This window comes from Drosophila nasuta, chromosome X (assembly GCF_023558535.2).
Source record: "Drosophila nasuta strain 15112-1781.00 chromosome X, ASM2355853v1, whole genome shotgun sequence".
Lineage (NCBI taxonomy): Eukaryota > Metazoa > Arthropoda > Insecta > Diptera > Drosophilidae > Drosophila > Drosophila nasuta.
The window spans coordinates 25,821,944-25,846,766 of NC_083459.1; the positions used below are offsets into that span (position 1 = coordinate 25,821,944).

The following is a 24,823-nucleotide window of genomic DNA, read 5'->3' on the forward strand; positions in this document are numbered from 1 at the left end:
AGGCGAACAGAAACTAGGAGCAAGCATCAATTGCATCGTTGCATCAGTTAGTAGCGCCATCTATGGATTTGTTGGCGCAACTTCTGACTGCCGATTCTAGGTGCAGCCTGAAAGTATGTTACACAAAATTATTTAGCTCGCAAATGTCTCCGTAAGGTGGCTGAAAAAAAGTGGTGCCTATCATACAGGGGCAACATTTTCAAATAGTTATTAGTTGCGCCTAAAAGGCAATAGATGGCGCTACTAATAATTAAGAAAGCTATTTGCTTGCTGCTGATTTCTGTTTGCCTGGTATTCCACCTGCTGATTTGACACTTTTTAGCCATCGCCGCGTCCAACCACCACAACAACAACAACATCAAATATTTACAACAACAACAACAAGAGCATAAAATTAAATGAAATACTGTGATTATTTAGTTTTTCTAAATAAAAAAGCAATTTTTTATTATTTTTATACAATGTAGTGTTTAATTAATGCAATTTCAATATACATTATTTAATTTTTAAGTAAATAGTATGATTTTTTATTACAATTTAAAGCATTTCAAAAATAAAATAACAATAATGGAATGCAAGTTAATTACTGAATTTTTCTCAGTGTTGTTGGAAATAAAAAGGACTTAAGGAGTGCCTGTTTTTTATTTAAATTAATTGAAATAACAAATAAATGCAAAAATCTATAAAGTATTAAAAAAAAAGGTTGTAATAAGCAGAAAGAACGCTTCGCAGGCTCAAGCCTTAAGAGCAGCTGCCAGCAGAAGAAGGCACAAAGTGGAGACTGCAGCATAAATGCTGGAAGCAGCTGCGTTGCTCGTGTTGTTGTTGTTGCCAGGAGTACTTGGAGATGGAACAGGTTGGAAATGATCCAAATTATGTGTGGTTGGTAGCTCGGTAAAGTAATTGGCCCAAATGGCAAAGGTCAAGAGATCATTCTTGGGCGCCGTTAGCTCCAGACTGATCAATGAATCCTGCAGCTGCTTGGCCGGCGGCGATTCGCTCCAAGTGTACTGAGCCACATCCAGGGGCAACATGACGCCATCCAAAGTGCTGGGCATGATCAAGCGACGCTTCGCTGCCGGAAACAAACCCGAAATGCGAATGTGCCTAAAGTAATACTGATTGGCCGTCGGTTGTGCAGCGGAAAAGATGCGGCCACAGCTGAGCAACTCATCCGAGGTGCAGGCAAACAGTGCACACACAGCCTGCTCGCTGCGATCCACACGGATGAAGGTCGTCTCATTGCCGTGATACACACCTAAGCGATAGCGATACTGAGCATAATCGGCGGAGTTGCCAATCAATGAACGCTCCACCTCGAAGTCACAGCAGAAATCTTCGTGGCACAGACGCTGCGTGACATTCAGAAAGTCGACAGCGAGCAGCCGCGTCTCAAAGATGTCCACATTGTAATCCCTGAACGTATCGAGTGCCGTATACCGTGGCGTAATCAACTGCTGACTAAATGCTGGCAACACCTTCGGCGGCAGCTCAAAGGCTTCTCCGGTGTAGCGACTTCGCTTGGGCACGCGTGCCTTGAACATATGATGTGTGGGCTGCTCAAAGATACCAGCCGAAAGGCGTCCAGCACGTCCGGCATAGATGCCGGAGCCGGTTGTCTTGCCAGCCGGATCACTGCCATCGGCGGCAAGCAGATTGATGTCGTTGGCAAACGCCCAGCCTTCCTGCAGCTGCACTGCACCCAAAAAGGGCAGCTCCGAGAACCAATACGTGGGATAGATGATGTCGGTGATGTTGCGCTCGATCACCAATCGCATGGCAGGCTCATAGAAGAGCATGTCGAAGCAAATGAAGTGGCCAAAGGTGACGCCAAAGTCCGTGTCGAAGGTGGACATATCCGGTTGCCGCAATACGGAGGTACTTTTGTACTCCTGGCGCCACAAATGCGATTTGCGATAACGCGACACCACACGACCATCGCGATCGAGGACCACATTGGTATTGAAGTAACGCACCCCGTTGGCGGGACAGGGATTCCAGGTGTCTGAACCGTAATTCGCTCCGCATAATTCCTTCTCCGCGAGATTGAGCACCACATAGATGCGACGTGCGCGCACAGCACAACTGATCTCGACCAGAAACATTTCGTAATCGGGCTCAAAGCACGGTATTACGTTCTGCTCGGGATTTGGCACAAAGGTCGCCGAATCTCGATTGCTCAGCACATACTCGGGAAAAACAAGAATGTCCAGGTCGGCGGTGTCATTCGACTCGATAATATTCATGTAGAGTATTTTGGCCAGCTCGACACGCTCCCTGGGAGTTCCCACTTGGACAGGTAACTCCACAACTGCAGCATTGTAGCTGGAATCGGTAGGTAACGATAACTGCAAAACAAGTAAAATAACGGAAATATTCGAATTTGAATTAATTTTTTAATTAAGTCTGGCAACGCCACGCATACCTGCTCCGTGTGAATCGCGAGTGCGATCAATATGAATAACAGCCTAAGGACGTTGACGTTCATCTTTTGGCTGTGGGCCGAACTCAACTGAAGATCAGTGTCAGCTCATGATGACCATGAAGACTGGCTGCATTTGGAAATACGTCAGGCTTAACGACCCCCATCTTATGGCACCGTCATATACATTTAAATTACATGTCATCTACTTTGTTTCAACCACTGTCCGATAAGATTAGGCTGAATTTTGTTAACAACTATTAAACCGATGTCGTAAACCAAGACATCGCAATTGATGCTATGCTACAATAAAATATAAAAAACAATCATAATTTCAATATCAACAGCGTGCTAAAAATATCTTACTTTATCATCAGACGTAAAACGGAATTGTATGGAAAGCTTTCATTTGAATTTCTGTTACATCTGGCAGCACTGGCAGCGAGTTAAATATCGCGCCTGCTCTCATTTTTGCGCACGAATCGATAAGTCGCGGCGATATCGATAAATCAGAATTCATTAACAGCAGCTGTTCGGTCGACAGCCAAAACACAAACACAAATAGCAACAGCAGCAATAATAGCGTAGTTAGCTGCTCGCACTTGGAAACAACAAGATAGATCACAACAGAAACAAAAGTGCAAGTTGTAACTGACAACATAATAACAGAGCACTGTGAAATAGTTTTATTTTCATTGTTTTAAAGCTGCCAGCAAGGTGTGCTAAAACTTGAAGGTCAATTTGTATTTAAATGCTGTAACCGTGCGAGAAAGAGATAGCGCGAAGTTTTGGGGAGCAAAAGCAATAGCAATAACAACAACAACGTCAAGAACTCGACGGGTAAGCGGTTATTTTTGTTGTTGCAGTTTTGTCCAGCACGTGTGTTTGAATGTGTGTGCGTGTGTCTGTGTATGCTTCATGCTATTAATTGATAATTTATTCTTTTAATTTGAAACGCGTCATGACACATCAGAAATAATCACAAAACTAAAACGCAGCGAACTAACAACAACAACGGAATTCAACGAATTTCAACACAAATTATTTTATAAAGTAAGTGTATCAGCAGAGGCTTTTCCATTGCGTGGGTCACGTCCTTCACACACACACACACTCGCACACACACATACACAAGCGTAATTGGCTTATCGGCGACGTGCGTAAAACAACCGGTAAATTGTGACTACCGATCACAACTCAGCAACTTTGACTACTCCCCCTCCCCTTTTTACCACACTTGAATACTCACCTCTCTCTCTCTCTGTCTATCCTTCTCTCCTTAGCTTTTACAAGATGGCATTCAACATGAAAGCTCTGCTTGCAATGATCTGCGTCTTTGTCGGCTGCTGTAGCAATGTCGTCTTCCTCGAGCTGATCATCCAAATTGATCCCGGCGCCGGCAATCTGATCACCTTTCTGCAGTTCCTCTTCATCGCCCTGGAAGGCCTCATCTTTACATCAAAATTCTTTACGGTCAAGCCAAAGATTGCTCTAAAGGATTATGTGATGCTTGTTGTGCTGTTCTTTGGCGCCAACGTTTGCAACAATTACGCCTTCAATTTCAACATCTCAATGCCACTGCACATGATCTTTCGCAGTGGTTCGCTCATGGCCAACATGATCATGGGCATTATATTGCTAAAGAAGCGTTACAATCTGAGGCAATACAGTTCGGTGGCCATGATCACAGCTGGAATAATACTCTGCACTTTGGTGTCCAGTGGCGATGTCAAGGACAACACCCATGCCTCACTGAAAGTGGATACCTCGTACTCGGATTTCTTCTGGTGGAGCGTGGGCATTGCCTTGCTCACCATCGCCTTGCTGGTGACCGCCTACATGGGCATCTATCAGGAGGTGATCTACAAGCGCTACGGCAAGCATCCGAATGAAGCGTTGTTCTTCACACACATGCTGCCGCTGCCCGGATTCCTCATCATGGCCAGCAACATTGCCCAGCACTGGAGCATTGCCATCAACACGGAGCCGGTGGCCTTGGCCGTGCCTGGCCTGAATTGGACCGTCTCATTTCCGCTGATCCTCTTCTATCTGCTGTGCAATGTGGTCACCCAATACATCTGCATCAGTGCTGTCTATGTGCTGACCACAGAGTGCGCCTCCCTCACTGTCACTTTGGTGGTGACGCTGCGAAAGTTTGTCTCGCTGCTGTTCTCGATCATGTACTTTAGGAATCCGTTCACGATCAGCCATTGGCTGGGCACGGTGCTCGTCTTCTTTGGCACGATACTGTTTGCGAATGTGATCAACCAGGTGAAGGATGCGTATAAGGCGCGTGCCCAGCGACAACTGGAGGGCAGCAAGCAGAAGCTGAAGACAGGCTAAACCTACGTCATTTAAATTGTAATCCTAATCCTAAGCTATTCAGTGGTAATTTCTATTTTGTGTGATGCTCTTTTCCATGTTTCGTTGCGTTCTTTATACGTAATTTCGTGTATGTTGTAAATACTTTTAGTTAAGTCTTTATCTGTTCTTTTTAGCAGCCTTCTGAACACCCCTTTTGGTAACTTTTTTCTTTCTATCTCCCCATACCTTATTCCTTTACATGCGCCGCTTGGCATCTTTTTATACTAAAAGTATTCTTAACAAAGATTTTTTGAACAAAACAAATAAATTACTTGACAAAGCCTATCGTAATTGTTTATCTTTCCCTCCTAATATCTATCTATCTATCTCTTTTACAAAAATAAGCTTTAATTATGATTAAATGTTTACCTTTCACTTACAATTGTTCCTTCTAATCTTCTCTCATGCCTTACATATTTTCTAACTTTCTTTTTTCTGCCATTAATCCCACAATTTTAGCTATTTTCTTCTTTCTCTTCTGTTTCTTACCCTCTCTTTACTAAGTCTTTTCACTCTCTCACCTTATATTCTTTTCCTTCCCTTTGCATTCGCCTTTCTGCAGTCCCACTTCGAAAATGGTAAAAATTCTCAACTGTCTTCTCTTTTTAAGTTCTTCATCGCAAAGCTTGCTCTTCTATTGTTTGTCGCTAGTCGAGCAGTTGAATCAACAAAGCCGAGCATCACTTAGTCACTTGCTCGAATACCAATACCCTGTAAATAATTTGAAAATAACGCCAAATCAAGATAATTAATTCACAATTTGATATTAGCAACACAATTTAATTAAACTAAGCTGTAATTGGATTACCTCATAGGGAAAATGTTCTAGGAGCGCAATTATATAAATATAATTGATGTATCTTTAACGAATTTAATTTCAATATACTTTTTATACCCTTTACAATCTGCAAACGTCATTAGGTTTCCCAAAAAAAAAAAAACGTCTGTGTTTGCAGAACACAGTTAATTGAACCTCAAGTCGAACCCACTTTTTATTTTTTGTTTGAGTTCCGTATTTAAATGTTAGTTAAACTCTTACTCCAGTGTTATACTTTTTTAAAACAGCTAATCCTAAAAATAAACTCGTGGCCTATATTTATTTATATTTTACGTAATATTTTCTTCAAAGAATTCTACAATATTTTTAATAAAACTTTACACAATTAATCAATCTAGTCCTTTTTCTAATATATTCATTGTTTTTTCTACATTTTTCAACTTTTTGATACCTTTAAAATTGACTTACATTTAATGCACAATGCTAAAGATAATGATATATTCACATTTCTTTAAAGTATTTAAATTTAAACTACCTAAAAACTGTCAGAAATAGTTACAAAATAAACTTGGAAATGTCTACGATATCAAACAACTCGGAATTGACATAAATTTAGTTTTAAAATATTTTTATAAACCTCACCTCAGTTTGATATGCAGTTGAGAGAAGTTGAACAAAAACTACTTCGAGTATTAGACACGTCTCTGCCAGACAGAGACTCGATACAGCTGTTTCAATACAGCAATACACACAAAAATTCTTCCCCTTTCCATCTAAATATCATCTAAGATCTGCCATTGACGTTCATGTTTCACTCGCACTTCAAAGAGGATCGTTGTTAGTTGTCAGTTGTTCCGTAAAGAAACACACATTATTTAATTAACGGAAGTCAAATTTCAATTTTAAAGTCATTTTTGTTTTTTTTTTGTTTGTTTTTTTTTTTATAAATATTAAAACACTTGTTACTTTTGTATGATCGTAAGAACTTTAGACAGTTTTGAGAACTTCACAGCATCGGTTGTCGCGCAGTTCTTCAAATTTTGCCTCGTATTAACTTTTGCCAATTACATTTTCAAAAGTATGTGCTGTACTTTAATAGTATTTGATTAATTTTTTTTTTTAAGTGATTTCTTATGAGAAGAAAATAATTACTGTGAAACTTTAAAAGTTTTTGTTTGAGAGTCAAAACTTTCCGATAAGAAAGTTCTTTCATTCGTTGGGAATATCGCGGATTGTGCAGACGTTTTTCAAGATTCGCGTTTAGAAAGTGAGTTTGAGGTTATGCGCGTTACATTTGAGGTTATGTGATTGTAATGTAAACAGCAAACTAACGTAACACATTTAATAGATGAAAACTCCTTTATATGTATATTTGATTTCATTCTTTCAATTTTTATATTGAATTCCACGTCCAACTTGTTATAACGTTACAACTCACCTCCAATGAAAAATATTTGAATAAGCTCTACGTGGAATTTTTGACTCAGCGACCTACATTAGTTAAAGCTTTGATAAGACTTAGGCGACAGATATACACATGCTTTGGTCTGCTATTGGGGCAATTAATTTAATAAGTTTCTGCACCACAAGGTTTTTTAATCTTCCAAAAAAATAGGAATAGATAGTTGCCTCGACTCTTCGTAATCATATCACAGCATTATCAGTACCCGAGAAAGACAATTATAATAATAATAAGTACCACAATACCCTGCAATCACAAATGGGGTATCATAAAACAATAATGTCACATCATAAACAAAATAGAGAATTGCTGAATTGACAGCTTTGTTTTCATTTTTGTTATAATATTTCTTTCATTTCAATCAAAGTTCTTCTCTGGTGTGTTTATCTAATATTCTGCTTAATTTTGTCAGTGTTTTTTTTTTTAATGTTGAGGATGCACTTACTTAGAATTTTATCTATAAATTTATGAAGCCAATTTTTTAACTCAAGCCTAGTGTATTGTATTCGGTAAATATTCTGAAAATTTCAGCTCCTTCGCTTGAAAAGTTACCAAATACTGCAGGGTACTTCGATTATTTATCATAGTTACTGCGCTTAAATTTAAATTTGGCATTTCTGTCGTGCGATTTTTGGTCAGTTTTCATTTATGTAGTATTAGATCAACACTTTGAAATGCAGGTACTCCGTAAAAATTGAGTAGACTCGAACGTAAACAGAATGATTGAAATTGGAAACAAAGAAATATCGTTTTCATTTCTCGACTGCAAAAGATAATAAATTAATAATGTAGTGGCAATGTTTCATGTTGAACAACGAATTCAACGTTGATAGCGTTAGAATAATGAACTTGATTACCAGAGAGCACAGAGAAGAGAGAACGTTATACTAAAAAAAAGACCATTCTTCGTTTCGCCCTTCCACCGTGCAGAGGGAGCGTCATCATCAGCGTCATCATGGCATCATTCAATTTAAAGGCATTCCTGGCAATGATCTTCGTCTTTGTCGGCTGCTGTAGCAATGTCGTCTTCCTCGAGCTGATCATCAAAATCGATCCCGGCGCCGGCAATCTGATCACCTTTCTGCAGTTCCTCTTCATCGCCGTCGAGGGTCTCGTCTTCACCTCCAAATTCTTCACCGTTCGCCCCAAGATCAGCATGCGCGACTACGTGATGCTTGTGGTGTTGTTCTTTGGCGCCAACGTCTGCAACAATTACGCCTTCAACTTTAATATCCCGATGCCGCTGCACATGATCTTTCGCAGTGGTTCGCTCATGGCCAACATGATCATGGGCATTATATTGCTAAAGAAGCGTTACAATCTCAGGCAATACAGTTCGGTGGCCATGATCACAGGTGGAATAATACTCTGCACCCTAATGTCGAGCACAGATGTCAAGGACAACACACATCACTCGCTGAAAGTGGAAACATCGTACTCGGACTTTTTCTGGTGGTGCGTGGGCATCGCTTTGCTGGCGATCGCGCTGCTTGTCACCGCCTACATGGGCATATATCAGGAGGTGATCTTCAAGCGCCACGGCAAGCATCCCAATGAGGCGTTGTTCTACACACACATGCTGCCGCTGCCCGGCTTCCTGGTGATGGCCAGCAACATTGCCCAGCACTGGAGCATCGCTGTCAACTCGGAAGCGATGTCGATCCCATTGCCCGGCACCAGCTGGAGCCTCTCGTTTCCCCTGATGTTCGTCTATCTGCTGTTCAATGTGATCACCCAGTACATCTGCATTGCCTCGGTCTATGTGCTGACCACAGAGTGCGCCTCCCTCACTGTCACTTTGGTGGTGACGCTGCGAAAGTTTGTCTCGCTGCTGTTCTCGATCATGTACTTTAGGAATCCGTTCACGATCAGCCATTGGCTGGGCACGGTGCTCGTCTTCTTTGGCACGATACTGTTTGCGGATGTGCTGAATCAGCTGATGGATGCTTTCAAGAAGCGCATCCAGCGACGTCATGACTCGCCGTTGCCAACGAGCGTTGAATACAGTCGATTATAGTAGTAGAGTAGAGTTGTTAAGTACAATTTATATTTATATTATTATATGCTAACAATAACTGAAGAGAAAGACAAGTGTGGGACACATTCAAGTTAACGAACTAAGCGTGTACAATGGGCAATGTATTTGTATTTAGGTATGTATACGTTTATATATATATATATATATATAATAATCATATATGTATATACTAGTAGATGAGTTAATACTTATGCGAATCGGGAAAGAATTCATTGCGCATTGTTCTCGAATTGTAATATATATATAGTAGATGGAAATGCAAAACGGAGCACGAAAAAAAATTGAAAAACATATGTAGATAGTTGATTAATCAATAGGAGAGGTGGCAATAATAATATTAATATTAATTTATCAAAAAATACACGATTCGTCTGACAGTTTTTTCTTCGTTTTTGTTTTCTTGGACAGTATTATTCGCCGGCTGGGCAGCTGGAAGTGTGGGAGGCGCCGCACCGGAAGCTGGAATTGTTATCATTCAGCAAAAAAAAGAAACTACGTATAAAAACTGTTTTCTTTGCAAACAGCCTATTGCTCATCCTTGTCCTTGGCGCCGTGCTTGAGAATGCGTGTGAATTCCAGATAATCAAATAGACCATTCTTGATCGGTGCCTCGCGATACATTTCATCGACCTGCCAATTAAATAAATGAGTTAAAACATTCAGGCATTTCACGCAAATTCCTTCTACTTACATCTTCATCTGTGAAACGATCGCCCATTGTGGTGAGCAGCTCACGCAAACGATCCTCGGGCAGCACGCCCATGTTCTCCTCATCGAAACAACCGAAGGCATTCTTGATCACATCCTCGGGATCGGTGCCCTGCAGTCGTTCACCGAACAGCGTGAGGAACATGGTGAAGTTAATTGGTCCCGGCGCCTCGTTCATCATGCCATCCAAATAATCATCGGTGGGATTTTTGCCCAACGATGCGAGCATATCGTGCAGATCCTCCTTCTCCACGAAACCATCACGATTCTGATCAATCATATTGAAGGCCTCCTTAAACTCGGCGATCTGCGCCTGATCGAACATGGCGAACACATTGGAGGTGGCACGTTGGGCGCGTTTCTTGGTGGTGGCACGACGTCCGGCGGTTTTACGTGAAGACATCTTGAAGAGCTGTTTTGTGGTTGCTGTTGCTGTTGCAGATGTTGGTGATGTGGTGATGTGTTCGCTGCTACTGTGTGTGGGGCATAAAACGAAAAAACATAAAACATTATTAGTTGCAGGCAATATCTCTCCCTCTCTCTCTATCTCTATCGCTCTCTGAGTGTAAATGTCTATATATAGACATATAGCATTGCTGCAGCGGCAAGATCAGCCAGAGCTTCATAAACTGTGTCAACATTAAACTCACACAGCGCACCAAATGGAATTGTGTGTGAGTCATGGTGGCAAAAATGACAACGTCGACGACTCCATGCAGTGCTGCCAATTTGACCAGTTTGCGGCTAACTCTAGCTATTATTATAAAAATAGCTATTAAGGCCAATTTAAAACATCACGAACAATCAGAATTATTTGCAGATGATCTAAATAAACGCATTGTGTTATGGTTTGGTTTAATCATCACTTTCATTTTTGATTTTAAGACCAATGACACAATTTGTTTACCTAATCATCTTTATTGTTTACCTTAAACTTCGAAGTTGTTTGATAGTGAATCACGATTGCTTTGTGAAAGCTGTATTCAATGTTGATATGCTACAAATTTACAAGCAATAAGTTGTAAACAAAATTTTGAATTATTTTGTGCAATATAGACGATCTTTTAAACAATATTAAAAAAAAAAACATGTAATAGAGGCACAATACAAATAAGATTGAAAACAAATTCTCCTACTATACATATCTTTATGGTAAACAATAAGAATTTCTACGTAGTAATTCTTAGGCAATTGTCAACATTTTATTTTAGCCATTTTTAGTCACTTTTTTGCTAAAACTAGCTATTTTTGCTTTCAAAATGGCAGCACTGTCTTCAATTTGTGCGTCTGTGTATGTCTCCAAACATTTAACTCAATGAAAAACAACAAAAACAGACAAGCACACATATTCACACAAACGCACTCGCGCACACACACACTCACATGGCGAAGCTTAATTGAAAGCCCATAAAAGGAATGAAAACAGCAGCCAAAGCTCGACTTGACTTATCTGCTGCATCATTTTTATGTGCATTGGCGGGTGTGTGTGTGTGTGTGTACGACAGCTGCATGCAAACTTCTTCGATATGAGCAATAACCGCGCCCCATTTTTTGAGCCCCAAAATGCGCTGCTATCACGAATTCCACGAAAAAAAAAAACAGCTCACACACAAATATGTCTTCTTGTTGTTGTTTTCTTATGGGCTAAGACGCTGACTCATATACACTTAAACACGCACACATACAAACACATAAGCAAACAGAGAGACAGCTCTTTCTTTGCCGATCACCGTCCGATGGGTTGTGTTTTGTTTTTCACTTTTTTTTATTGTTCATTTTACATTTTACATTTTCGTTTTTTTCTTTTTTGTACTTACAGCTGGCGTTGCGAACGTCTTGTTTTTAATACACAAGTCTTAACAATAAATTGAACTGTTGCTTGCAGCGGTTTATTTGTTGTGTAGCTTGTACGCTGTTTGCACAGATGACAAATACTGTCGCAAGTGACCGCAACTTACATTTCACAAATGTACAAGATAAAGCACTCAAATATAGCGAATATACCAAATTTACAACAATTTGAAGTATATTATTAACCTACATTTATGAGCGGCGCAACTCTTAAAAGAACTTTGGGATTCGCTCCTAAAAAAAATAAAAACTACTGAAAAAAGGACTGAGTGTAATAAAAAACATTTTACAAAATTATAAAAAAAAAATAAGTATGAAATCATTTTTATATTGCGATATACTAAAGTCGTCAAAAGACGGTTACACTGTTGCAGTGCAATTATCAATGTTTTCAGTTATCGTGCTATCGTTATCGACGATAGTGCGGCCATTATTTTGCTATTGTTGTGTGTGGGTCAATCACTAAAAAGGAAAAACAGACAAATTGTTGAGTGAAAATGAGCACACCCACAAAATCCAATGGCACCGGCCTCGAGGACGTCAACATACCCGGCCAGGCATTTCTACGAGAGGCGCTCACCTCCTGCACTGATCCCCTGAAAGCCATCGAAAGTTTTCAGGTAAGCAATAAACAACATTTTTGTTTAGGCGCCAAAAAACAAACAAATCTACTTTTATGTGCATTCTTTAGCTGGAGAATGGCGTGCTATTGCCGTCGTTGCGTCCTATGCTACCGCTATTGGACCTGCACGGTGTACGTCGCCTCGATTTTCACACTTCTCTGATGGAAGAGCTGCGCGACAAACTCATCGCACACATTAACGATTTGGGCCAAAAAGAGCCGCGTGAACGTGACAAAAAGTTGAAGGAACTGCTGGTCAAGAGCTTTCCCGTGGTCCGTGTGAAGGCATTGCGTCCCGTGGTGATGGCCATACTGCGCAACACCCAGCACATCGATGACAAATATCTGCGCATATTGGTGCGCGATCGTGAGCTTTATGCAGACACCGATACGGAAGTGAAGCGTCAGATATGGCGCGACAATCAATCGTTGTTTGGCGACGAAGTGTCGCCTCTACTCTCGCAATATATACGCGAAAAGGAGCACATTCTGTTCGAGCACAGCAATCTGAACAATCTGTTCTTTCAGCCCACACCGAAAGTGCGGCGCCAGGGCGAAGTGGTCCAGAAGTTGGCCAACATGATTGGCACCAGCGTAAAGCTCTACGACATGGTGCTGCAGTTTCTCCGTACACTCTTCCTGCGCACTCGCAACGTGCACTATTGCACACTGCGTGCCGAGCTCTTGATGGCGCTGCACGATCTGGAGGTGCAGGAGATCATCTCCATCGATCCGTGTCACAAGTTCACCTGGTGCTTGGACGCTTGCATACGTGAGAAGAATGTCGACATCAAACGGTCGCGTGAACTGCTTGGGTTCCTCGACAACATTAAGCGTGGCCAGGAGCAAGTGTTGGGCGATCTGTCGATGACACTCTGCGATCCGTATGCGATCAACTTTCTGGCCACGTCGGCTATCAAAATACTTCAGCATTTGATCAACAACGAAGGCATGCCGCGTGACAATCAGATCTTGATACTGCTGCTGCGTATGCTCGCCTTGGGCTTGAGCGCTTGGGTCATGATCGATTCGCAGGACTTTAAGGAGCCAAAACTCGATTGCCAGGTGGTCACCAAGTTTCTGCCCGCGCTGATGTCGCTCATGGTGGACGATCAGTGTCGCCAGCTTAGCGGCAAACTGCCGCCCGATGAACGCGAGTCCGCATTGACAACCATTGAGCACTCGGGTCCAGCGCCCGATGCTGTCGAAGCTTACATACAGGAGAGCGCTGTGTCCAGCATTTTGGCTATGTATTATACACTGCACTCGGCACGCGCCAAGGATCGCATGGGTCTGTTGCGTGTGCTGGCCATTTTGGCCAATTGCAAAGACGATCGCGCCTATGAGGATCCGTTTTTGCATTCGCTGATCGCATTACTCATTCCCATGAGCGATGAGTTTGCCACCGAAGACTTTTGCACCACGCTCTTTGATGAGTTCATATTCGCGGGACTGCAACGCGAGAATGTCACCTCACGCCACATGCTGAAGCTCCTGTGGTATGTGCATCACAAGTTGCCACCTGGACGTCTCGGCACCTTGATGAAGGCCATGCAACCGACGGCCGCGCATAACGAGCACACACACAAGCTGTACGAATCACTCCAGGAGCGCATTGGCAGTGCACAGCCACCGGGTGCTTTGGATGCAGCAGCTGCTGCTGCAGCGGGAGCTGTACTCGATGCTGCCACGACGCCAGTCACCAGCATGAACAGTCCAGCGGACTTTGATTCGCCGCTAAAGAGCGCCACATCACCGGTTGTTGGCTCCATGTCGCCATCGATGTCACCCTCGATGTCCATGTCCATGTCGCCATCGCCGCACTATAGCACACCATAGTTTGACCAGCCAGGGGGAGGGATATGGATTTAGTTAAGCAAAAAGTCCAAAAAGGAATGCACAACATCATTCCCACTACAGTAAAAATACATATTGTTAACTCATATTGTTATGCGTTAACAACACAATTTAAACACACTCTACACTTAATAATGTATACAACTATCGCATACTATTCGCGTCTTATGATTAACTATAGTCTTAAGTGCATACATAACCTCATTTAATATATGTATAAAATAAAACAAGAACTATTCGATATCTAGAGCGTATCTCTCTGGTCTAGGGAACGTCCTTCATCAATGCAAGTGATATTATAATATTTGTATTTGTTAGATTTTTCCTCAACGGCACAAAATTATAAACAACTTTGATTATAAACATGTAATTTGAAATCATAATTATGTTTGAAATTTCTCTTTTGCTGCTCAAGCATAATGATTAAATGTTTAATATCGATTTAGTCACATTTCATCATGGTGTTATTTTATTTTATTTTGAATTAATTTTAAATTTCGCAAATCATAAATGATATGGCTTTGTTGTAATCTATTCCGATCTAAGTCCGCAACTTTTGATGTAAACTTATATTATTTAAATTCAATTTATGAATATAAACAATAAAAAACATGGAAACATGTTTTTGTTGATGGTAGAAAATAAATACATGTTTTTTTCTAAGCTGAAGGCCTTCGCTGCCATTGCTTTAACAATAGCGTTAGTTTTAATTTTAATTATAGCTAACATTTATATAAATAAATAAATAAAACATGTTTTTTTCAATTATAGTGAAATTTTCTTTTAAAAATTGAAATTAATTGCAGAAGTTACATACATCATCGGACTATAAGTTCATATATTATCTATAAAGTTCGTATATAATTTTTAACAGCCTCCAATCTATTTGGCACAGATCTCTGCATTTAATTCAGTTAGATATCTTTAACTGTATGGAATTTGTTGTTGCTGCTGTTGCTTTTGATCTTTCCATCTTCATGGAATTATACACTTCCCTTTGCAGCTGCTCAACTTTCTGCTCTGCCTCCCGCTACGACTCTAGTTCCTTTTCCGCCTCGTGATCCGCTGTAGGCTCCGCTTCCTGACCTGCTTCGACTCGGATGTCGTTGGAATAGAGGGCAACGAAAATGATTCAGACCCTGATTCTTCGATCTCTTGCTCGCTGTTGAACTCCTTGCCCTTGCTTGTTGGCTTTGGTGGCTCTCGGGTGGATAGTGCATAGCGCAGATTTAAGGATTGTGGTAGCTCATCGTCAGAAGGCATCACAAAGTTCGATTCTCATACTCATTATAAATGTGATTATATTGTTTGCGCGCCTTCAGCGAGTTCAGCACGCAGTGCATCAACTCGTACTTGGGCACGAACTAGAGTGAGACAGATAGAGAGTTATGAGTTGTTTTGGCCAAAATTGAGATGGGTAAACTTACATGATGGCTTTTGCAACATTCCTAGCTATTGAAGAAGCTGTCGAGGAATATGCGTCATAGTTTTACGGAGCCGTAAGTAAATGCTTTGTATAGTTCGGCAGGATCCAAACTTTTGCCGTCTGTTGCCAGCTCTTAGGATCGCTGCAGAAAAATTGAAAACAAATGCATTAATTGGATACACATTTGAATTAATTTCTCTAACTACTCACATTTCGACAGCGGCACCCAGACTGACAATGTTTTGTCTGTTCGCCTGCTGCTAAGCAGCAGAAACTTGAGACGCATATGCTCCACGTCCCTGGACAACGACATGATAGGATCGCCAGTATCCAGCAGCATTCACAACTTACTCGTATATTAATACGAATTACCACTGGGGAAACCCCTCAATAGCATTTCCTGATCGGTTATGACAAACCGCACCGTCGTGCCATGTTTACTTAATATCTCCAAGCAAATCTGCAGTCCATGGCCGCATTGGGCAACGTCAGATGACTAAGCTCAGTAAACGCGGAAGCGACTAAAGATCGCATGCCCCTCCATGCCCGAGAGCCGGGTCTCCAACGGCGAGGAGACAATATTTCGTGGGCATGCTGGTTCTCCTTTTCCTTCTTGGGCTCCATGAATTTTTTGCCGGTGCAAGCACTAAGTGTGACCGCAACACATACATATTTCGAAAACAACATGCTATCTGCATTTCATCTTGGTTATCTTTGGAACCCATTTTGCCAAATACCGAACTGTAATATTTGGTATATTTTAGAATTGAAAAAATGGTCTAATTTGCTTTCTATATTAATCCAATTAGTCATGAACTGATTTATAGTTGATAAACTTTTTTTAAAAATTAAAAATAATTTAAATTAAAAAATTATCGTGTTCTTAAACTATTTTTCGAACATAATAGTTGCTATGACAGTTGTCATTCCAGTTGGATTTCGTTAATGTACAGACATACTACGAGCCAACCAAAGATCCAGAATCGTTTGCGGCTATCATAGCTTGGTTCATTTCTCTAACCAACTTTGGTCACACTGTATCCAAGACAGCGGTTTTTTTATTTATGCAAAAAAAACCATCAACCAGAAAGCAAGCAGTGTACCTATTAATTGACAACCGTGAGTGAGTGTTATTAAATTAGTGAACGTGTGTAAAGTGCAGCAATAAAACAAACGATCACAAAAGGTAAGAGAAAAGTGTGTGTAACAATGCTTAGAACACACAACGTAAATGGCTGTATGTGAGTGTAAATGGCGGCGTGAGTGTGTTTGTGTGTGTGCATCAAACATTCGAAATAAACTATGGAAAATGCATGAAAACCGAAGGTTAAACAACACGCACACACGCGCATGGACAAAATAAGTGCGTAGATAAAGTTTGTTACCGTTTTGGTTATGAATGCTGTTGTTGTTGTTGACCTTCGTATTGCTAATCAAACGATTCGTCGTTGGCCGCAAAAACCAACAATGAACTCTTTCAATGGCGGCAACTTAACCTCGTTCACAAACGACTCCATATGTGCGGAAGTGAGTGTGTTTATGTGTGAGTGAGTGAGTGTTTATAAAGCGGCATAACTAACTACCGCTGTCATTTATGTTATATATTTTTTTCCTTCTTTTAATTAGTGAATTTGTTTGCGCGCGCTTTCTCTACAATCACAAATATACATACATACAAGCGCATCACAGATGGTGGTTGCCGCTTACTCTACACACACTCACACACATATAAACAAAGAGAATTCAGTCTATTACTTAACAGGCTATGCGCTAAAACGAGCTAACCGCTATAGCGCTCTCGTTCACACACTACACTGTAACCCGCGCCGTTGTTGTCACTCTCTTTCCGTGCCAAAATGAGCACATCAAACATACACACAGGTGAGAGAGCGCGCAACCTACTTCCATTTTTGGTTCGCTCTCACTACTGTTGCTCTACTCTGGGCATAAATTGTAAATCGTGCGTGTGGTTATTCAAGCCAAAAAAAAATGCCCAAAACAAAGTTGCATTTTGTTGTTTAAGATTTTACTTTCTATTTTAGTTGTATTTAGTCGTTGTTTGAGTATTACGACGTTGCTGCTGCTGTGAAAATCTTTGCGATGTTGTCGGCAACCTGTTTAATGCTCTCCTAGCTGTTGTTGTTTTTGCTGTGCTTTTTGCTGTTTTCACATTCTTATGAGAATTCCAATAAGACACACAGGCCTGTCTTTCACTTTCGGTAGACGCAACACATATGTACATGCGAGCATGCGTTTGTGTACGTAGGAAAGTTGATTTTTATGCGTGCCGAACCAAAAACAAGGTCATCGTTTATTATGTTTGTCTTCGATTTTGCGTTTGTCGCTGTATGTGTGCGTATGTGTGTGTGATAATAAACAAACATCTTTGACGGCTAAATCTAATAATAGATGGTGCTGCTGTCCACACCAACCCACGCAATTCGTTTCGCTAACCACCCCCGCCCCCTTCCTATCTTGTCTAAACAATCGCAATAAGTTTATCGCATTCACAAAGTACAGTCTTTGTTTTGCAATGAAATTTGATTGGTGTAAAATGAAGAGGAAGCCAAATCCGCACACACACACACACAAATGAGTTTTATGCAAGCTGTTCTTACATACACACTCGTACACCAGAGACAGCGCAATAAATTTGCCTGCTAACCGCACGCTCTGCGCAGCTTTGCATCTTTTGTAAACAAGAAAACAACGGCAGCGACTGCGCAACGCCGGCGGCGGCGTCGACAACCATTAAACGAGTGCATATGACCTAGATTTGTATATATTTTTTTGGTATTTTAGTTTTTTTTTGGAAATGCTTTGGCGATGCCACTGCGGTGCTCTCGGCACGTAGCGCACGTCAAGGAAACAAACACACACACACATAAACAGATTTTTAGTTTGTTGTTTCTTGTAGTTGCTGTTTGGCCACTTTCGCCTCGTAATCAAAACAACAACAATGTGTTGCATTCTTGCGGTGTATTGGGTGGGTGACCAGTGTTGGTAAAGTGCTCATACAAACAGCAGCTGGCTGCTTTGTTTAGTGTTGCCATATTTGTAAAAACATGTACGCTGCGCATAAGTATGCATGTACTTGCATGTGTATGAACATGTGTGTGTTATGCTTTTCTATGTTACGTCGCCGTTGTCACGTATTACACTTTGGGCGCTGTGACGTCGCCTCCTCTTAATATATTTTTGCTGTTGTTGGTGGGGGGAATGTCTATAAATATATGTACACATCTGCATGATGTACATAGTTTGCATGTATGCATGTCGCGCTTGTTTTGAAATGCGCCTTCAATATACATACATATAGACATCGCAACTTGGCGCTTATCAGCTTCTTTGCTCGCACACACGTTGCGGTTTTTATCAGCAATTGTTGCTGCTGCCACAACGCAAAGAATAACAAAATTGCAAATACATACATATATATTATGCTTTCTAGTTTTTGTTGTTTGCCGATGTGTTGTTGTCTGTCGTTATTGTTGTTGTTTCATGTTCTTCAAATGTTTGCATCGTGTTTTTGCGGTGTGGCAACTCCGTTGTATTCGCTGCTGCCGACAAATGTTATGCAAATTGTTGCTCTCACTCGCTCATACTGCCATCACAATATCAACCGCCGTCTGTGTGCATATTCATGTGTGTATGTGTGTATTTTTTCACAACCGGAATTTTTTTCGCTGTTGCTTTTGCTGCGCGCATTCTCACGTACACAAACACGAAGCATACGCATAGATAGAGCGAGTTTTGGGGTTTGCACTTAGCTCAGCTGCTGCTGCACTCGACGCACACATATACATACGTTCGAATACGCACAGATACACACACACACACGTGTAAACGCCGATATGAAGCGACGGCTGAAAAGCGTCGTAGCGTCGTCGACGTTGGCAGCGACAGCAGCAACGCAGCGGTTTTACTTTATTTGTATTTTATTTTTTGTCAGTTTGCCTTTGTGTTTCTTGCGTGCAGACGCGTTTCGTTATCGAGCTCTCTTTTAACCACTTTATTGTTGTTGTGTATTCAATTCGCATTAAAAAGTAGCATTTTTAAATTGTAAATTAAATTGTGCAGCTAGTGAAATTGATAAAAATAAACAATTTAAGGTAATTTATAAAATTTAAAAAAATCTGTGCCGTTGATTTGCAAATTTGACAAAATTGGAGAATTAAAATAGAAAATTGCCAAGATCAAAATATGAAATGCATGTGTATGTGTGTGCGCGTGGCGTGGGCAGCTGCAGCAAAAACAATAAAAACAGCAACATCTTAGTAGTAGTAGTTGTTTTCGGCGTCCGGCACTAAGTGAAAAATATCGAAAAAGTTAAACCTGTTTACGCAGAAGGCGCATTTTCACCAAAACCAACACCAATTTATGCACACACACACACATACAGACGCCAAGTGACCGAACAACTAGAAGACGAATACTAAGAGAAGAGAAGGTGGTCAAGTGTCTCCGTCTCTGTCTTGCTCTAGTCGCAGACTCCTTCACTCCTCCCACATTTGTCGACGACAATTGAACTAATTTTTAAACGTTTACCTTTGCAAAGTTTACCAACACAAACACATACACAGCGAACCGTGAAACGACGCTTACACACACACACATACGCCGGTGCATACATATACACGCATATAGACTGACAATACGCACTTTCAACTTGAACGTTCGATGAAATCAGTGTCCCCAAAAATATACAACACATACACACATACACATGAGTATAAAAAACATTTTTTAACAACAACGACAACAGCAGAGACAACAACGCACCTGGGAGCAAAAACAGCGACGCGAGCAGCGCTGCTTCAAAGTCACGTCACTGTAGCTAGGGTGATTTTGTATGCCCGTGTGTGAATGTTATTGTTGCTGTTCCGTTGTTTTAAACGAGAGAGTGCAACGAGCGCGCGCCAATGCAATACACACATGCATAATCACACACACACACACATGCATGCATGCATGTTTCGCAGTGCGCTTTGTTTATTGTTGTCGTAAAGCGCGTAAGATCAGCACAGTACATATGCGTATATTTGCGTGTATGTGAGAGAGCTGCCATTGCAAATTTATAAACGTTGTGTGTGTGTGTGTATCGTCCAGTCAGCTGCTTTTGCTTCGATACCTTTTTAGCACTCAATTAACATTTGTATTATGCACACACGCATGTACAGACACACACAACCTCATTACTACAACTTGCTTCATTTTTGATAAGAGATAAAAGCAATATTTATTGCTTTTGCTTTGTGTCGACAACAAAAATCGAAAAAAAGAACGAAACAAAAAGAAAAATGCAAGTATGGCAATACTGTGACGACGACGGCGTCGCCGCTTTGCCAACTGCTTTTGCATTGTTGCCAGCTGTTGTTGCTACTGCTTCTTCTTTATTTTTTTTAGCGTGAAAGGGCAATGTTTTTTGCTGCAATAAATTTAATTCGTAAATGCATTTTTTTGTGCATAAATGTTTATTTTAGTACTTGCAATTAAAAATTGTGAATGAGCAACAGCGTGCGCAGCGTTGCCACCTGGCGTGCCAACAATAGATTTTTATAGATAGATGTAGCATTTACCAACACTGTACCAACATATGTTTTTTGTTTTTGCACCGTTTCTAATTTGAATTTCGTTCATTGCAGCAATCAACAACAACAGACAAATGCAGCCCACAACATTGTTGAGCCTTAGACGATGGATGACGCTCGAGCTCAACCCAATGAGAACAACGAGAACTGTGTACAAATAGCAATAGTATAAAAAAAAAATAAAAACCAGTGATCAACAACATACGCTCAAAACAAACAATAATAAATAGCACAAACATTTACAATATAAACTAAGCAAAAACACTCAACAGTGACGAATCGCAAAGAAAATACAAAACCAATAACAAATATTAATTATCAGTTTTGAAATAAGCTCAACATGTTCAATTTCCATAAACCACGCGTTTATCGCTCAACAGATGGCTGCTGCATCTGCAGGGCCAAATCAAGCAGTTCGCGCTTCACCGCCTCACGCAAATACGAAAAGGAGTCGATGCAGTGCTTCAATCTCCACGAGCCGCGCAATGGTGAAATTTGCAATGCTTGCGTGCTGCTCGTAAAGCGCTACAAGCGTTTGCCTGTGGGCAGCAAACGTCACTGGGGACACGTAAGTGCAAACGAGATGACAATACCATACATACAGCTTAATCATTCTCTCACTCTCTCTCTCTCTCTCTTGTATACGCAGGTTGTTGATGCACGCGCTGGTCCCGGCACCAAATCCTTAGCCAAGCAAAAGAAGCGGGACAATGATAGTGATACAACATCAGGAGGAGGAGGAAGTAGCAGCTCGCTGCCCGAAAAGTTTGCCAAGATCTTTAAAAAGAATCGCAAGGGCAAGATAACAGCAGCAACAACGGCAACGGCGACAGCATCGTCATCTATTGACCGTGAGCTGCAACTGCAGCAGCAGCTGCTTTGCAAGGAGCGATCACCACACTCGGAGGACCAGCCCAGCGACTCAAATGAGAGCAACGACGATGAGCAGCTGCAGTTGCAACATGTGGCCACAACAGTGGCTGCGACAACGCCATATCAGACACGCAAACGCACCGCAGCCGCTGCACTAGCCACAGCTTCCATCTCACTGTCGCCATCGTCATCCTCATCAGCGCCATCTGTTGGCAGCGGACGGCAACGTCTGCGTTTGACGGGCAGCAAGCGACGTCGCATGCTGGAGCCGCGCAAAAATCGACGTGCTGTTGACAATGTGCCCTTCTTTGAGGAGCACGATCTGCTGCGTCTCGATGTCTGCTGTGGCACCGTCTTCCAAAGTCTGTCGCTCGGCAGCGCTTGCTACATTATCGATCCGGAGCTCTACAAGCCATGCGAAAAGCATCGCAGACGTGGCCAGCAACAGCAACAACAGGTGACAGAGCAGCAAAAGAAGCTGCTGGCAGTGCAACAGCATCAAGTGAGCAGCATTAGCAGCGCGACGACGACGTTGACGACGCCGACGCCGACGCCGAGTCAGGCGCCAATTCCAACGCCGGCGTTGAAGAAGCATCATTTGTTCTTTATGCGACAATCGGAGTCATTTCCACAGGGTGAAATCCATAGAATAAGTCCAATTCCATTGAATAAGACTGAGGCAATGCCACCGACACAAACACAAACAGCAACAAATGTACAACAACAACAACAGCAACATTCCACACTGATGCTAAAGCCCGGCGTAGGAGTGACGCCATCTGTTGGCCTGCTGCATGTTGGCATGATGACAGCAACAACAGCAACAGCAGTAGCAGCAACAACCAACAACACGACAACAACAACAGCTGTTGGCGCAGCATCGCCATCGTCATTGTCATCGTCATCGAACTGCTCGACATCGTCATCGGTGGCCACCAAATTCAATGACAACTCATCCGACTCGGGTTTCGATGAGCATGTGTTGGAGCGCAAGTCCGTTAGTCCGCCAACGGTGAGTAGCGTCGTGTGGCAGACAGACAAAAGCTCGCTGGCATAACATTTGCCTGCTGCTTGCCATCGTTTTCCTAGCTGATCCGTGTTTCCATCAATCTTATTGTTGTCTATCTATTTCACAGCAGGATGAACTGCACTTGCAAGAGAAGAAGCAGCATCAGCTGCAGCAGAGAACTGCCGGCGGCGGTGGAATGCAGCGTTTAATATTGGCCAGCGGGCTGCCCATAAGCGGACAATCACAGAATCTGGTGCTGACCGGCAACGAGTTTACAGCGCGTTTTGTGCAAACGCCACCTCAAATGCTAAAGATAACAACAACAGGAAATGCAAGTGGAGGAGGAGTGGCAACAACAGCAGGATCTCAAAGTAGTGGCAACAGCAATAATAAAATGCGTGCAATATTCAACAGTGCAAACACGATTCAGCATGAGAACGGTGTAACCACCATACTGCCGGCATCCTCGTTGGCAGCCAGCAATCAAACGGCCGCCATGAATGCCATTGCACCAAGCACAGTGACCATAACACCGGCGGCGGCCAATGCCAAGTTCATACTGTTAAAGCCATCGACGGCAATTGGCAGCAAGCATCCAACAACGGCAACAACAACAACGCCACCCGAGGTGAAGATCGCATAGAGTGCGAGTGCGAAAGGGAGAGAGCGAGTGCGAGCGCTTGACTTTAACATGGCCATGTTAACTGGCTGTTATCTACACTGTTGATTTACATGCATACTGTATTTACTCGTAAGAAGAGACAAGAGAAAGGGACAGACAGATTTGTTACTTTGTACATACAACATACAGCTCGATTCACACACACATAGCTATATGCTTACATTATTTGTCCTACACACACACACACACACACATACACGTAGTGTTTAGTTAGTTTTTAATTTGACTTCTTTTTTTTAATATTTTCCATCGTCATATATGTACAACTATTTTATAAGAATACTCAGCTCAAGCGAAACGTATCATTTAAAAATATTTAAAAACAATAAATATACCTTAAATTTGTTTTATGTACATATGTTTACACACACACACACACACAGATAGACAGAGACAGCAACATTTTTGAATTGCATTTGCTCCTACAATGCGCTGCAGGCTGCAAAAAGCTGACTGCTACGTTAACAGTTTTATAGTTTTGTGTAGTGTTGTAGTTGTAGTCTATATATTCTCGCAAACCGAAAAGCAATAAACATATGCCACAATTTACATTATACATAAAAAAACGAACGTATAAGTAGCCTTGGAAACAAACAAACAAATTGTGTGTTGACAGCAATGTTTTTTTATTAAATTAATTTAAAGTATAAATAAAAAACAAGAAAATCCGTATAGAAAGAAGAGCTTTTTAATTCAATTAAAAAAAAAAGAGGAAGCTGCCGAAACCCGGGATCGAACCGGGGACCTTTAGATCTTCAGTCTAACGCTCTCCCAGCTGAGCTATTTCGGCGCTGCATTCGCCCCTCTTCTTAACAGATGGCAGGAAGCGAAATCGTCATCGGTATCAAAACTCGAATCGTACACCCGAGAGTTCACAAAACAGTCTCAGATAAGACTGATGTTTGACATTTGATGAACTGTCGCTTCCCGAGATGAATCTTGTTTTTATTTGTGCGCCTTAGTCACCGACGCGTGCTTATTAAAAGCTTTGCAGGCGTGGAAGGAGGAGGGAAGGAAACAAAATCAAGTTCCGAAGGTTGTTAAAACTTGTCGTAAGAGACACAAGCAAGGAAGATACAGTCGGGTGTACTCGACTGTGAGATACCTGCTATCTATTTTGAATATAAGCAAACAGCGCGG

The 24,823-nt window shown here is 41.7% G+C and overlaps 6 protein-coding genes, 1 long non-coding RNA gene and 1 other non-coding gene across 14 annotated transcripts; 4 read left to right on the forward strand and 4 right to left on the reverse strand.

The window, feature by feature from the left end:
• Window positions 1-603: 603 nt before the first annotated feature.
• Window positions 604-2,651, reverse strand: LOC132796983 (vanin-like protein 2). The gene is made up of 2 exons (XM_060808374.1): window positions 2,426-2,651; window positions 604-2,348 (listed from the first exon to the last, which is right to left on the reverse strand). The coding sequence occupies exons 1-2, from the start codon at window positions 2,486-2,488 to the stop codon at window positions 735-737; spliced, it is 1,677 nt and encodes a 558-aa protein (XP_060664357.1). The 5' UTR covers window positions 2,489-2,651; the 3' UTR covers window positions 604-734.
• A 304-nt stretch (window positions 2,652-2,955) lies between these two features.
• LOC132796985 (UDP-xylose and UDP-N-acetylglucosamine transporter) lies at window positions 2,956-5,071 on the forward strand. Of its 2 annotated transcripts, XM_060808377.1 has the most exons (3): window positions 2,956-3,262; window positions 3,396-3,475; window positions 3,706-5,071. In XM_060808377.1, the coding sequence occupies exon 3, from the start codon at window positions 3,716-3,718 to the stop codon at window positions 4,763-4,765; it is 1,050 nt and encodes a 349-aa protein (XP_060664360.1). In that variant the 5' UTR covers window positions 2,956-3,262; window positions 3,396-3,475; window positions 3,706-3,715; the 3' UTR covers window positions 4,766-5,071. The 2 variants fall into 2 exon arrangements, with proteins under 2 accessions (XP_060664360.1, XP_060664359.1); XM_060808376.1 differs by lacking the exon at window positions 3,396-3,475.
• Window positions 5,072-7,981: 2,910 nt separating this feature from the next.
• On the forward strand, window positions 7,982-9,355 carry LOC132796984 (UDP-xylose and UDP-N-acetylglucosamine transporter-like). The gene has a single exon (XM_060808375.1). It carries the CDS (start codon window positions 7,982-7,984, stop codon window positions 9,041-9,043), a length of 1,062 nt encoding a protein of 353 aa, XP_060664358.1. The 3' UTR covers window positions 9,044-9,355.
• LOC132796986 (myosin regulatory light chain sqh) lies at window positions 9,119-11,739 on the reverse strand. 2 transcript variants are annotated; one of them, XM_060808379.1, is made up of 3 exons: window positions 11,590-11,739; window positions 9,756-10,245; window positions 9,119-9,694 (listed from the first exon to the last, which is right to left on the reverse strand). In XM_060808379.1, the coding sequence occupies exons 2-3, from the start codon at window positions 10,173-10,175 to the stop codon at window positions 9,590-9,592; spliced, it is 525 nt and encodes a 174-aa protein (XP_060664362.1). In that variant the 5' UTR covers window positions 10,176-10,245; window positions 11,590-11,739; the 3' UTR covers window positions 9,119-9,589. The 2 variants fall into 2 exon arrangements, with proteins under 2 accessions (XP_060664362.1, XP_060664363.1); XM_060808380.1 differs by having other exon boundaries at window positions 9,756-10,242; window positions 11,590-11,720.
• A 260-nt stretch (window positions 11,740-11,999) lies between these two features.
• Window positions 12,000-14,665, forward strand: LOC132796982 (negative elongation factor B-like). Its single transcript, XM_060808373.1, has 2 exons — window positions 12,000-12,243; window positions 12,315-14,665. The coding sequence occupies exons 1-2, from the start codon at window positions 12,121-12,123 to the stop codon at window positions 14,082-14,084; spliced, it is 1,893 nt and encodes a 630-aa protein (XP_060664356.1). The 5' UTR covers window positions 12,000-12,120; the 3' UTR covers window positions 14,085-14,665.
• Window positions 14,666-14,844: 179 nt separating this feature from the next.
• Window positions 14,845-19,421, reverse strand: LOC132796987 (uncharacterized). 3 transcript variants are annotated; one of them, XR_009633615.1, is made up of 4 exons: window positions 18,960-19,421; window positions 15,739-16,269; window positions 15,530-15,670; window positions 14,845-15,466 (listed from the first exon to the last, which is right to left on the reverse strand). It is a non-coding gene; the product is annotated as an uncharacterized LOC132796987 (long non-coding RNA). The 3 variants fall into 3 exon arrangements; XR_009633613.1 differs by having other exon boundaries at window positions 16,914-19,421; XR_009633614.1 differs by lacking the exon at window positions 18,960-19,421 and having other exon boundaries at window positions 14,847-15,466; window positions 15,739-16,472.
• LOC132796981 (serine-rich adhesin for platelets) lies at window positions 16,567-24,037 on the forward strand. 3 transcript variants are annotated; one of them, XM_060808372.1, is made up of 4 exons: window positions 16,567-16,714; window positions 21,174-21,687; window positions 21,769-23,004; window positions 23,132-24,037. In XM_060808372.1, the coding sequence occupies exons 2-4, from the start codon at window positions 21,460-21,462 to the stop codon at window positions 23,642-23,644; spliced, it is 1,977 nt and encodes a 658-aa protein (XP_060664355.1). In that variant the 5' UTR covers window positions 16,567-16,714; window positions 21,174-21,459; the 3' UTR covers window positions 23,645-24,037. The 3 variants fall into 3 exon arrangements, with proteins under 3 accessions (XP_060664355.1, XP_060664353.1, XP_060664354.1); XM_060808370.1 differs by having other exon boundaries at window positions 16,570-16,714; window positions 23,129-24,037; XM_060808371.1 differs by lacking the exon at window positions 16,567-16,714 and adding an exon at window positions 19,548-19,640 and having other exon boundaries at window positions 23,129-24,037.
• A 363-nt stretch (window positions 24,038-24,400) lies between these two features.
• Trnaf-gaa (transfer RNA phenylalanine (anticodon GAA)) lies at window positions 24,401-24,473 on the reverse strand. Its single transcript has one exon. It is a non-coding gene; the product is annotated as a tRNA-Phe (tRNA).
• Between the last annotated feature and the right edge of the window lie 350 nt (window positions 24,474-24,823).

Excerpts from the sequence above, each read along its gene's own strand:
- LOC132796983 (XM_060808374.1), bottom strand. The coding sequence starts at position 2,488 with ATGAACGTCAACGTCCTTAGGCTGTTATTCATATTGATCGCACTCGCG. Across the intron at positions 2,349-2,425 it reads TCGCGATTCACACGGAGCAG|TTATCGTTACCTACCGATTC; the intron begins GTATGCGTGGCG and ends CTTGTTTTGCAG.
- LOC132796985 (XM_060808377.1), top strand. The coding sequence starts at position 3,716 with ATGGCATTCAACATGAAAGCTCTGCTTGCAATGATCTGCGTCTTTGTC.
- LOC132796984 (XM_060808375.1), top strand. The coding sequence starts at position 7,982 with ATGGCATCATTCAATTTAAAGGCATTCCTGGCAATGATCTTCGTCTTT.
- LOC132796986 (XM_060808379.1), bottom strand. The coding sequence starts at position 10,175 with ATGTCTTCACGTAAAACCGCCGGACGTCGTGCCACCACCAAGAAACGC. Across the intron at positions 9,695-9,755 it reads ATCGTTTCACAGATGAAGAT|GTCGATGAAATGTATCGCGA; the intron begins GTAAGTAGAAGG and ends TTTAATTGGCAG.
- LOC132796982 (XM_060808373.1), top strand. The coding sequence starts at position 12,121 with ATGAGCACACCCACAAAATCCAATGGCACCGGCCTCGAGGACGTCAAC. Across the intron at positions 12,244-12,314 it reads AAGCCATCGAAAGTTTTCAG|CTGGAGAATGGCGTGCTATT; the intron begins GTAAGCAATAAA and ends TGCATTCTTTAG.
- LOC132796981 (XM_060808370.1), top strand. The coding sequence starts at position 21,460 with ATGTTCAATTTCCATAAACCACGCGTTTATCGCTCAACAGATGGCTGC. Across the intron at positions 21,688-21,768 it reads GCAAACGTCACTGGGGACAC|GTTGTTGATGCACGCGCTGG; the intron begins GTAAGTGCAAAC and ends TTGTATACGCAG. Across the intron at positions 23,005-23,128 it reads AGTCCGTTAGTCCGCCAACG|CAGGATGAACTGCACTTGCA; the intron begins GTGAGTAGCGTC and ends TCTATTTCACAG.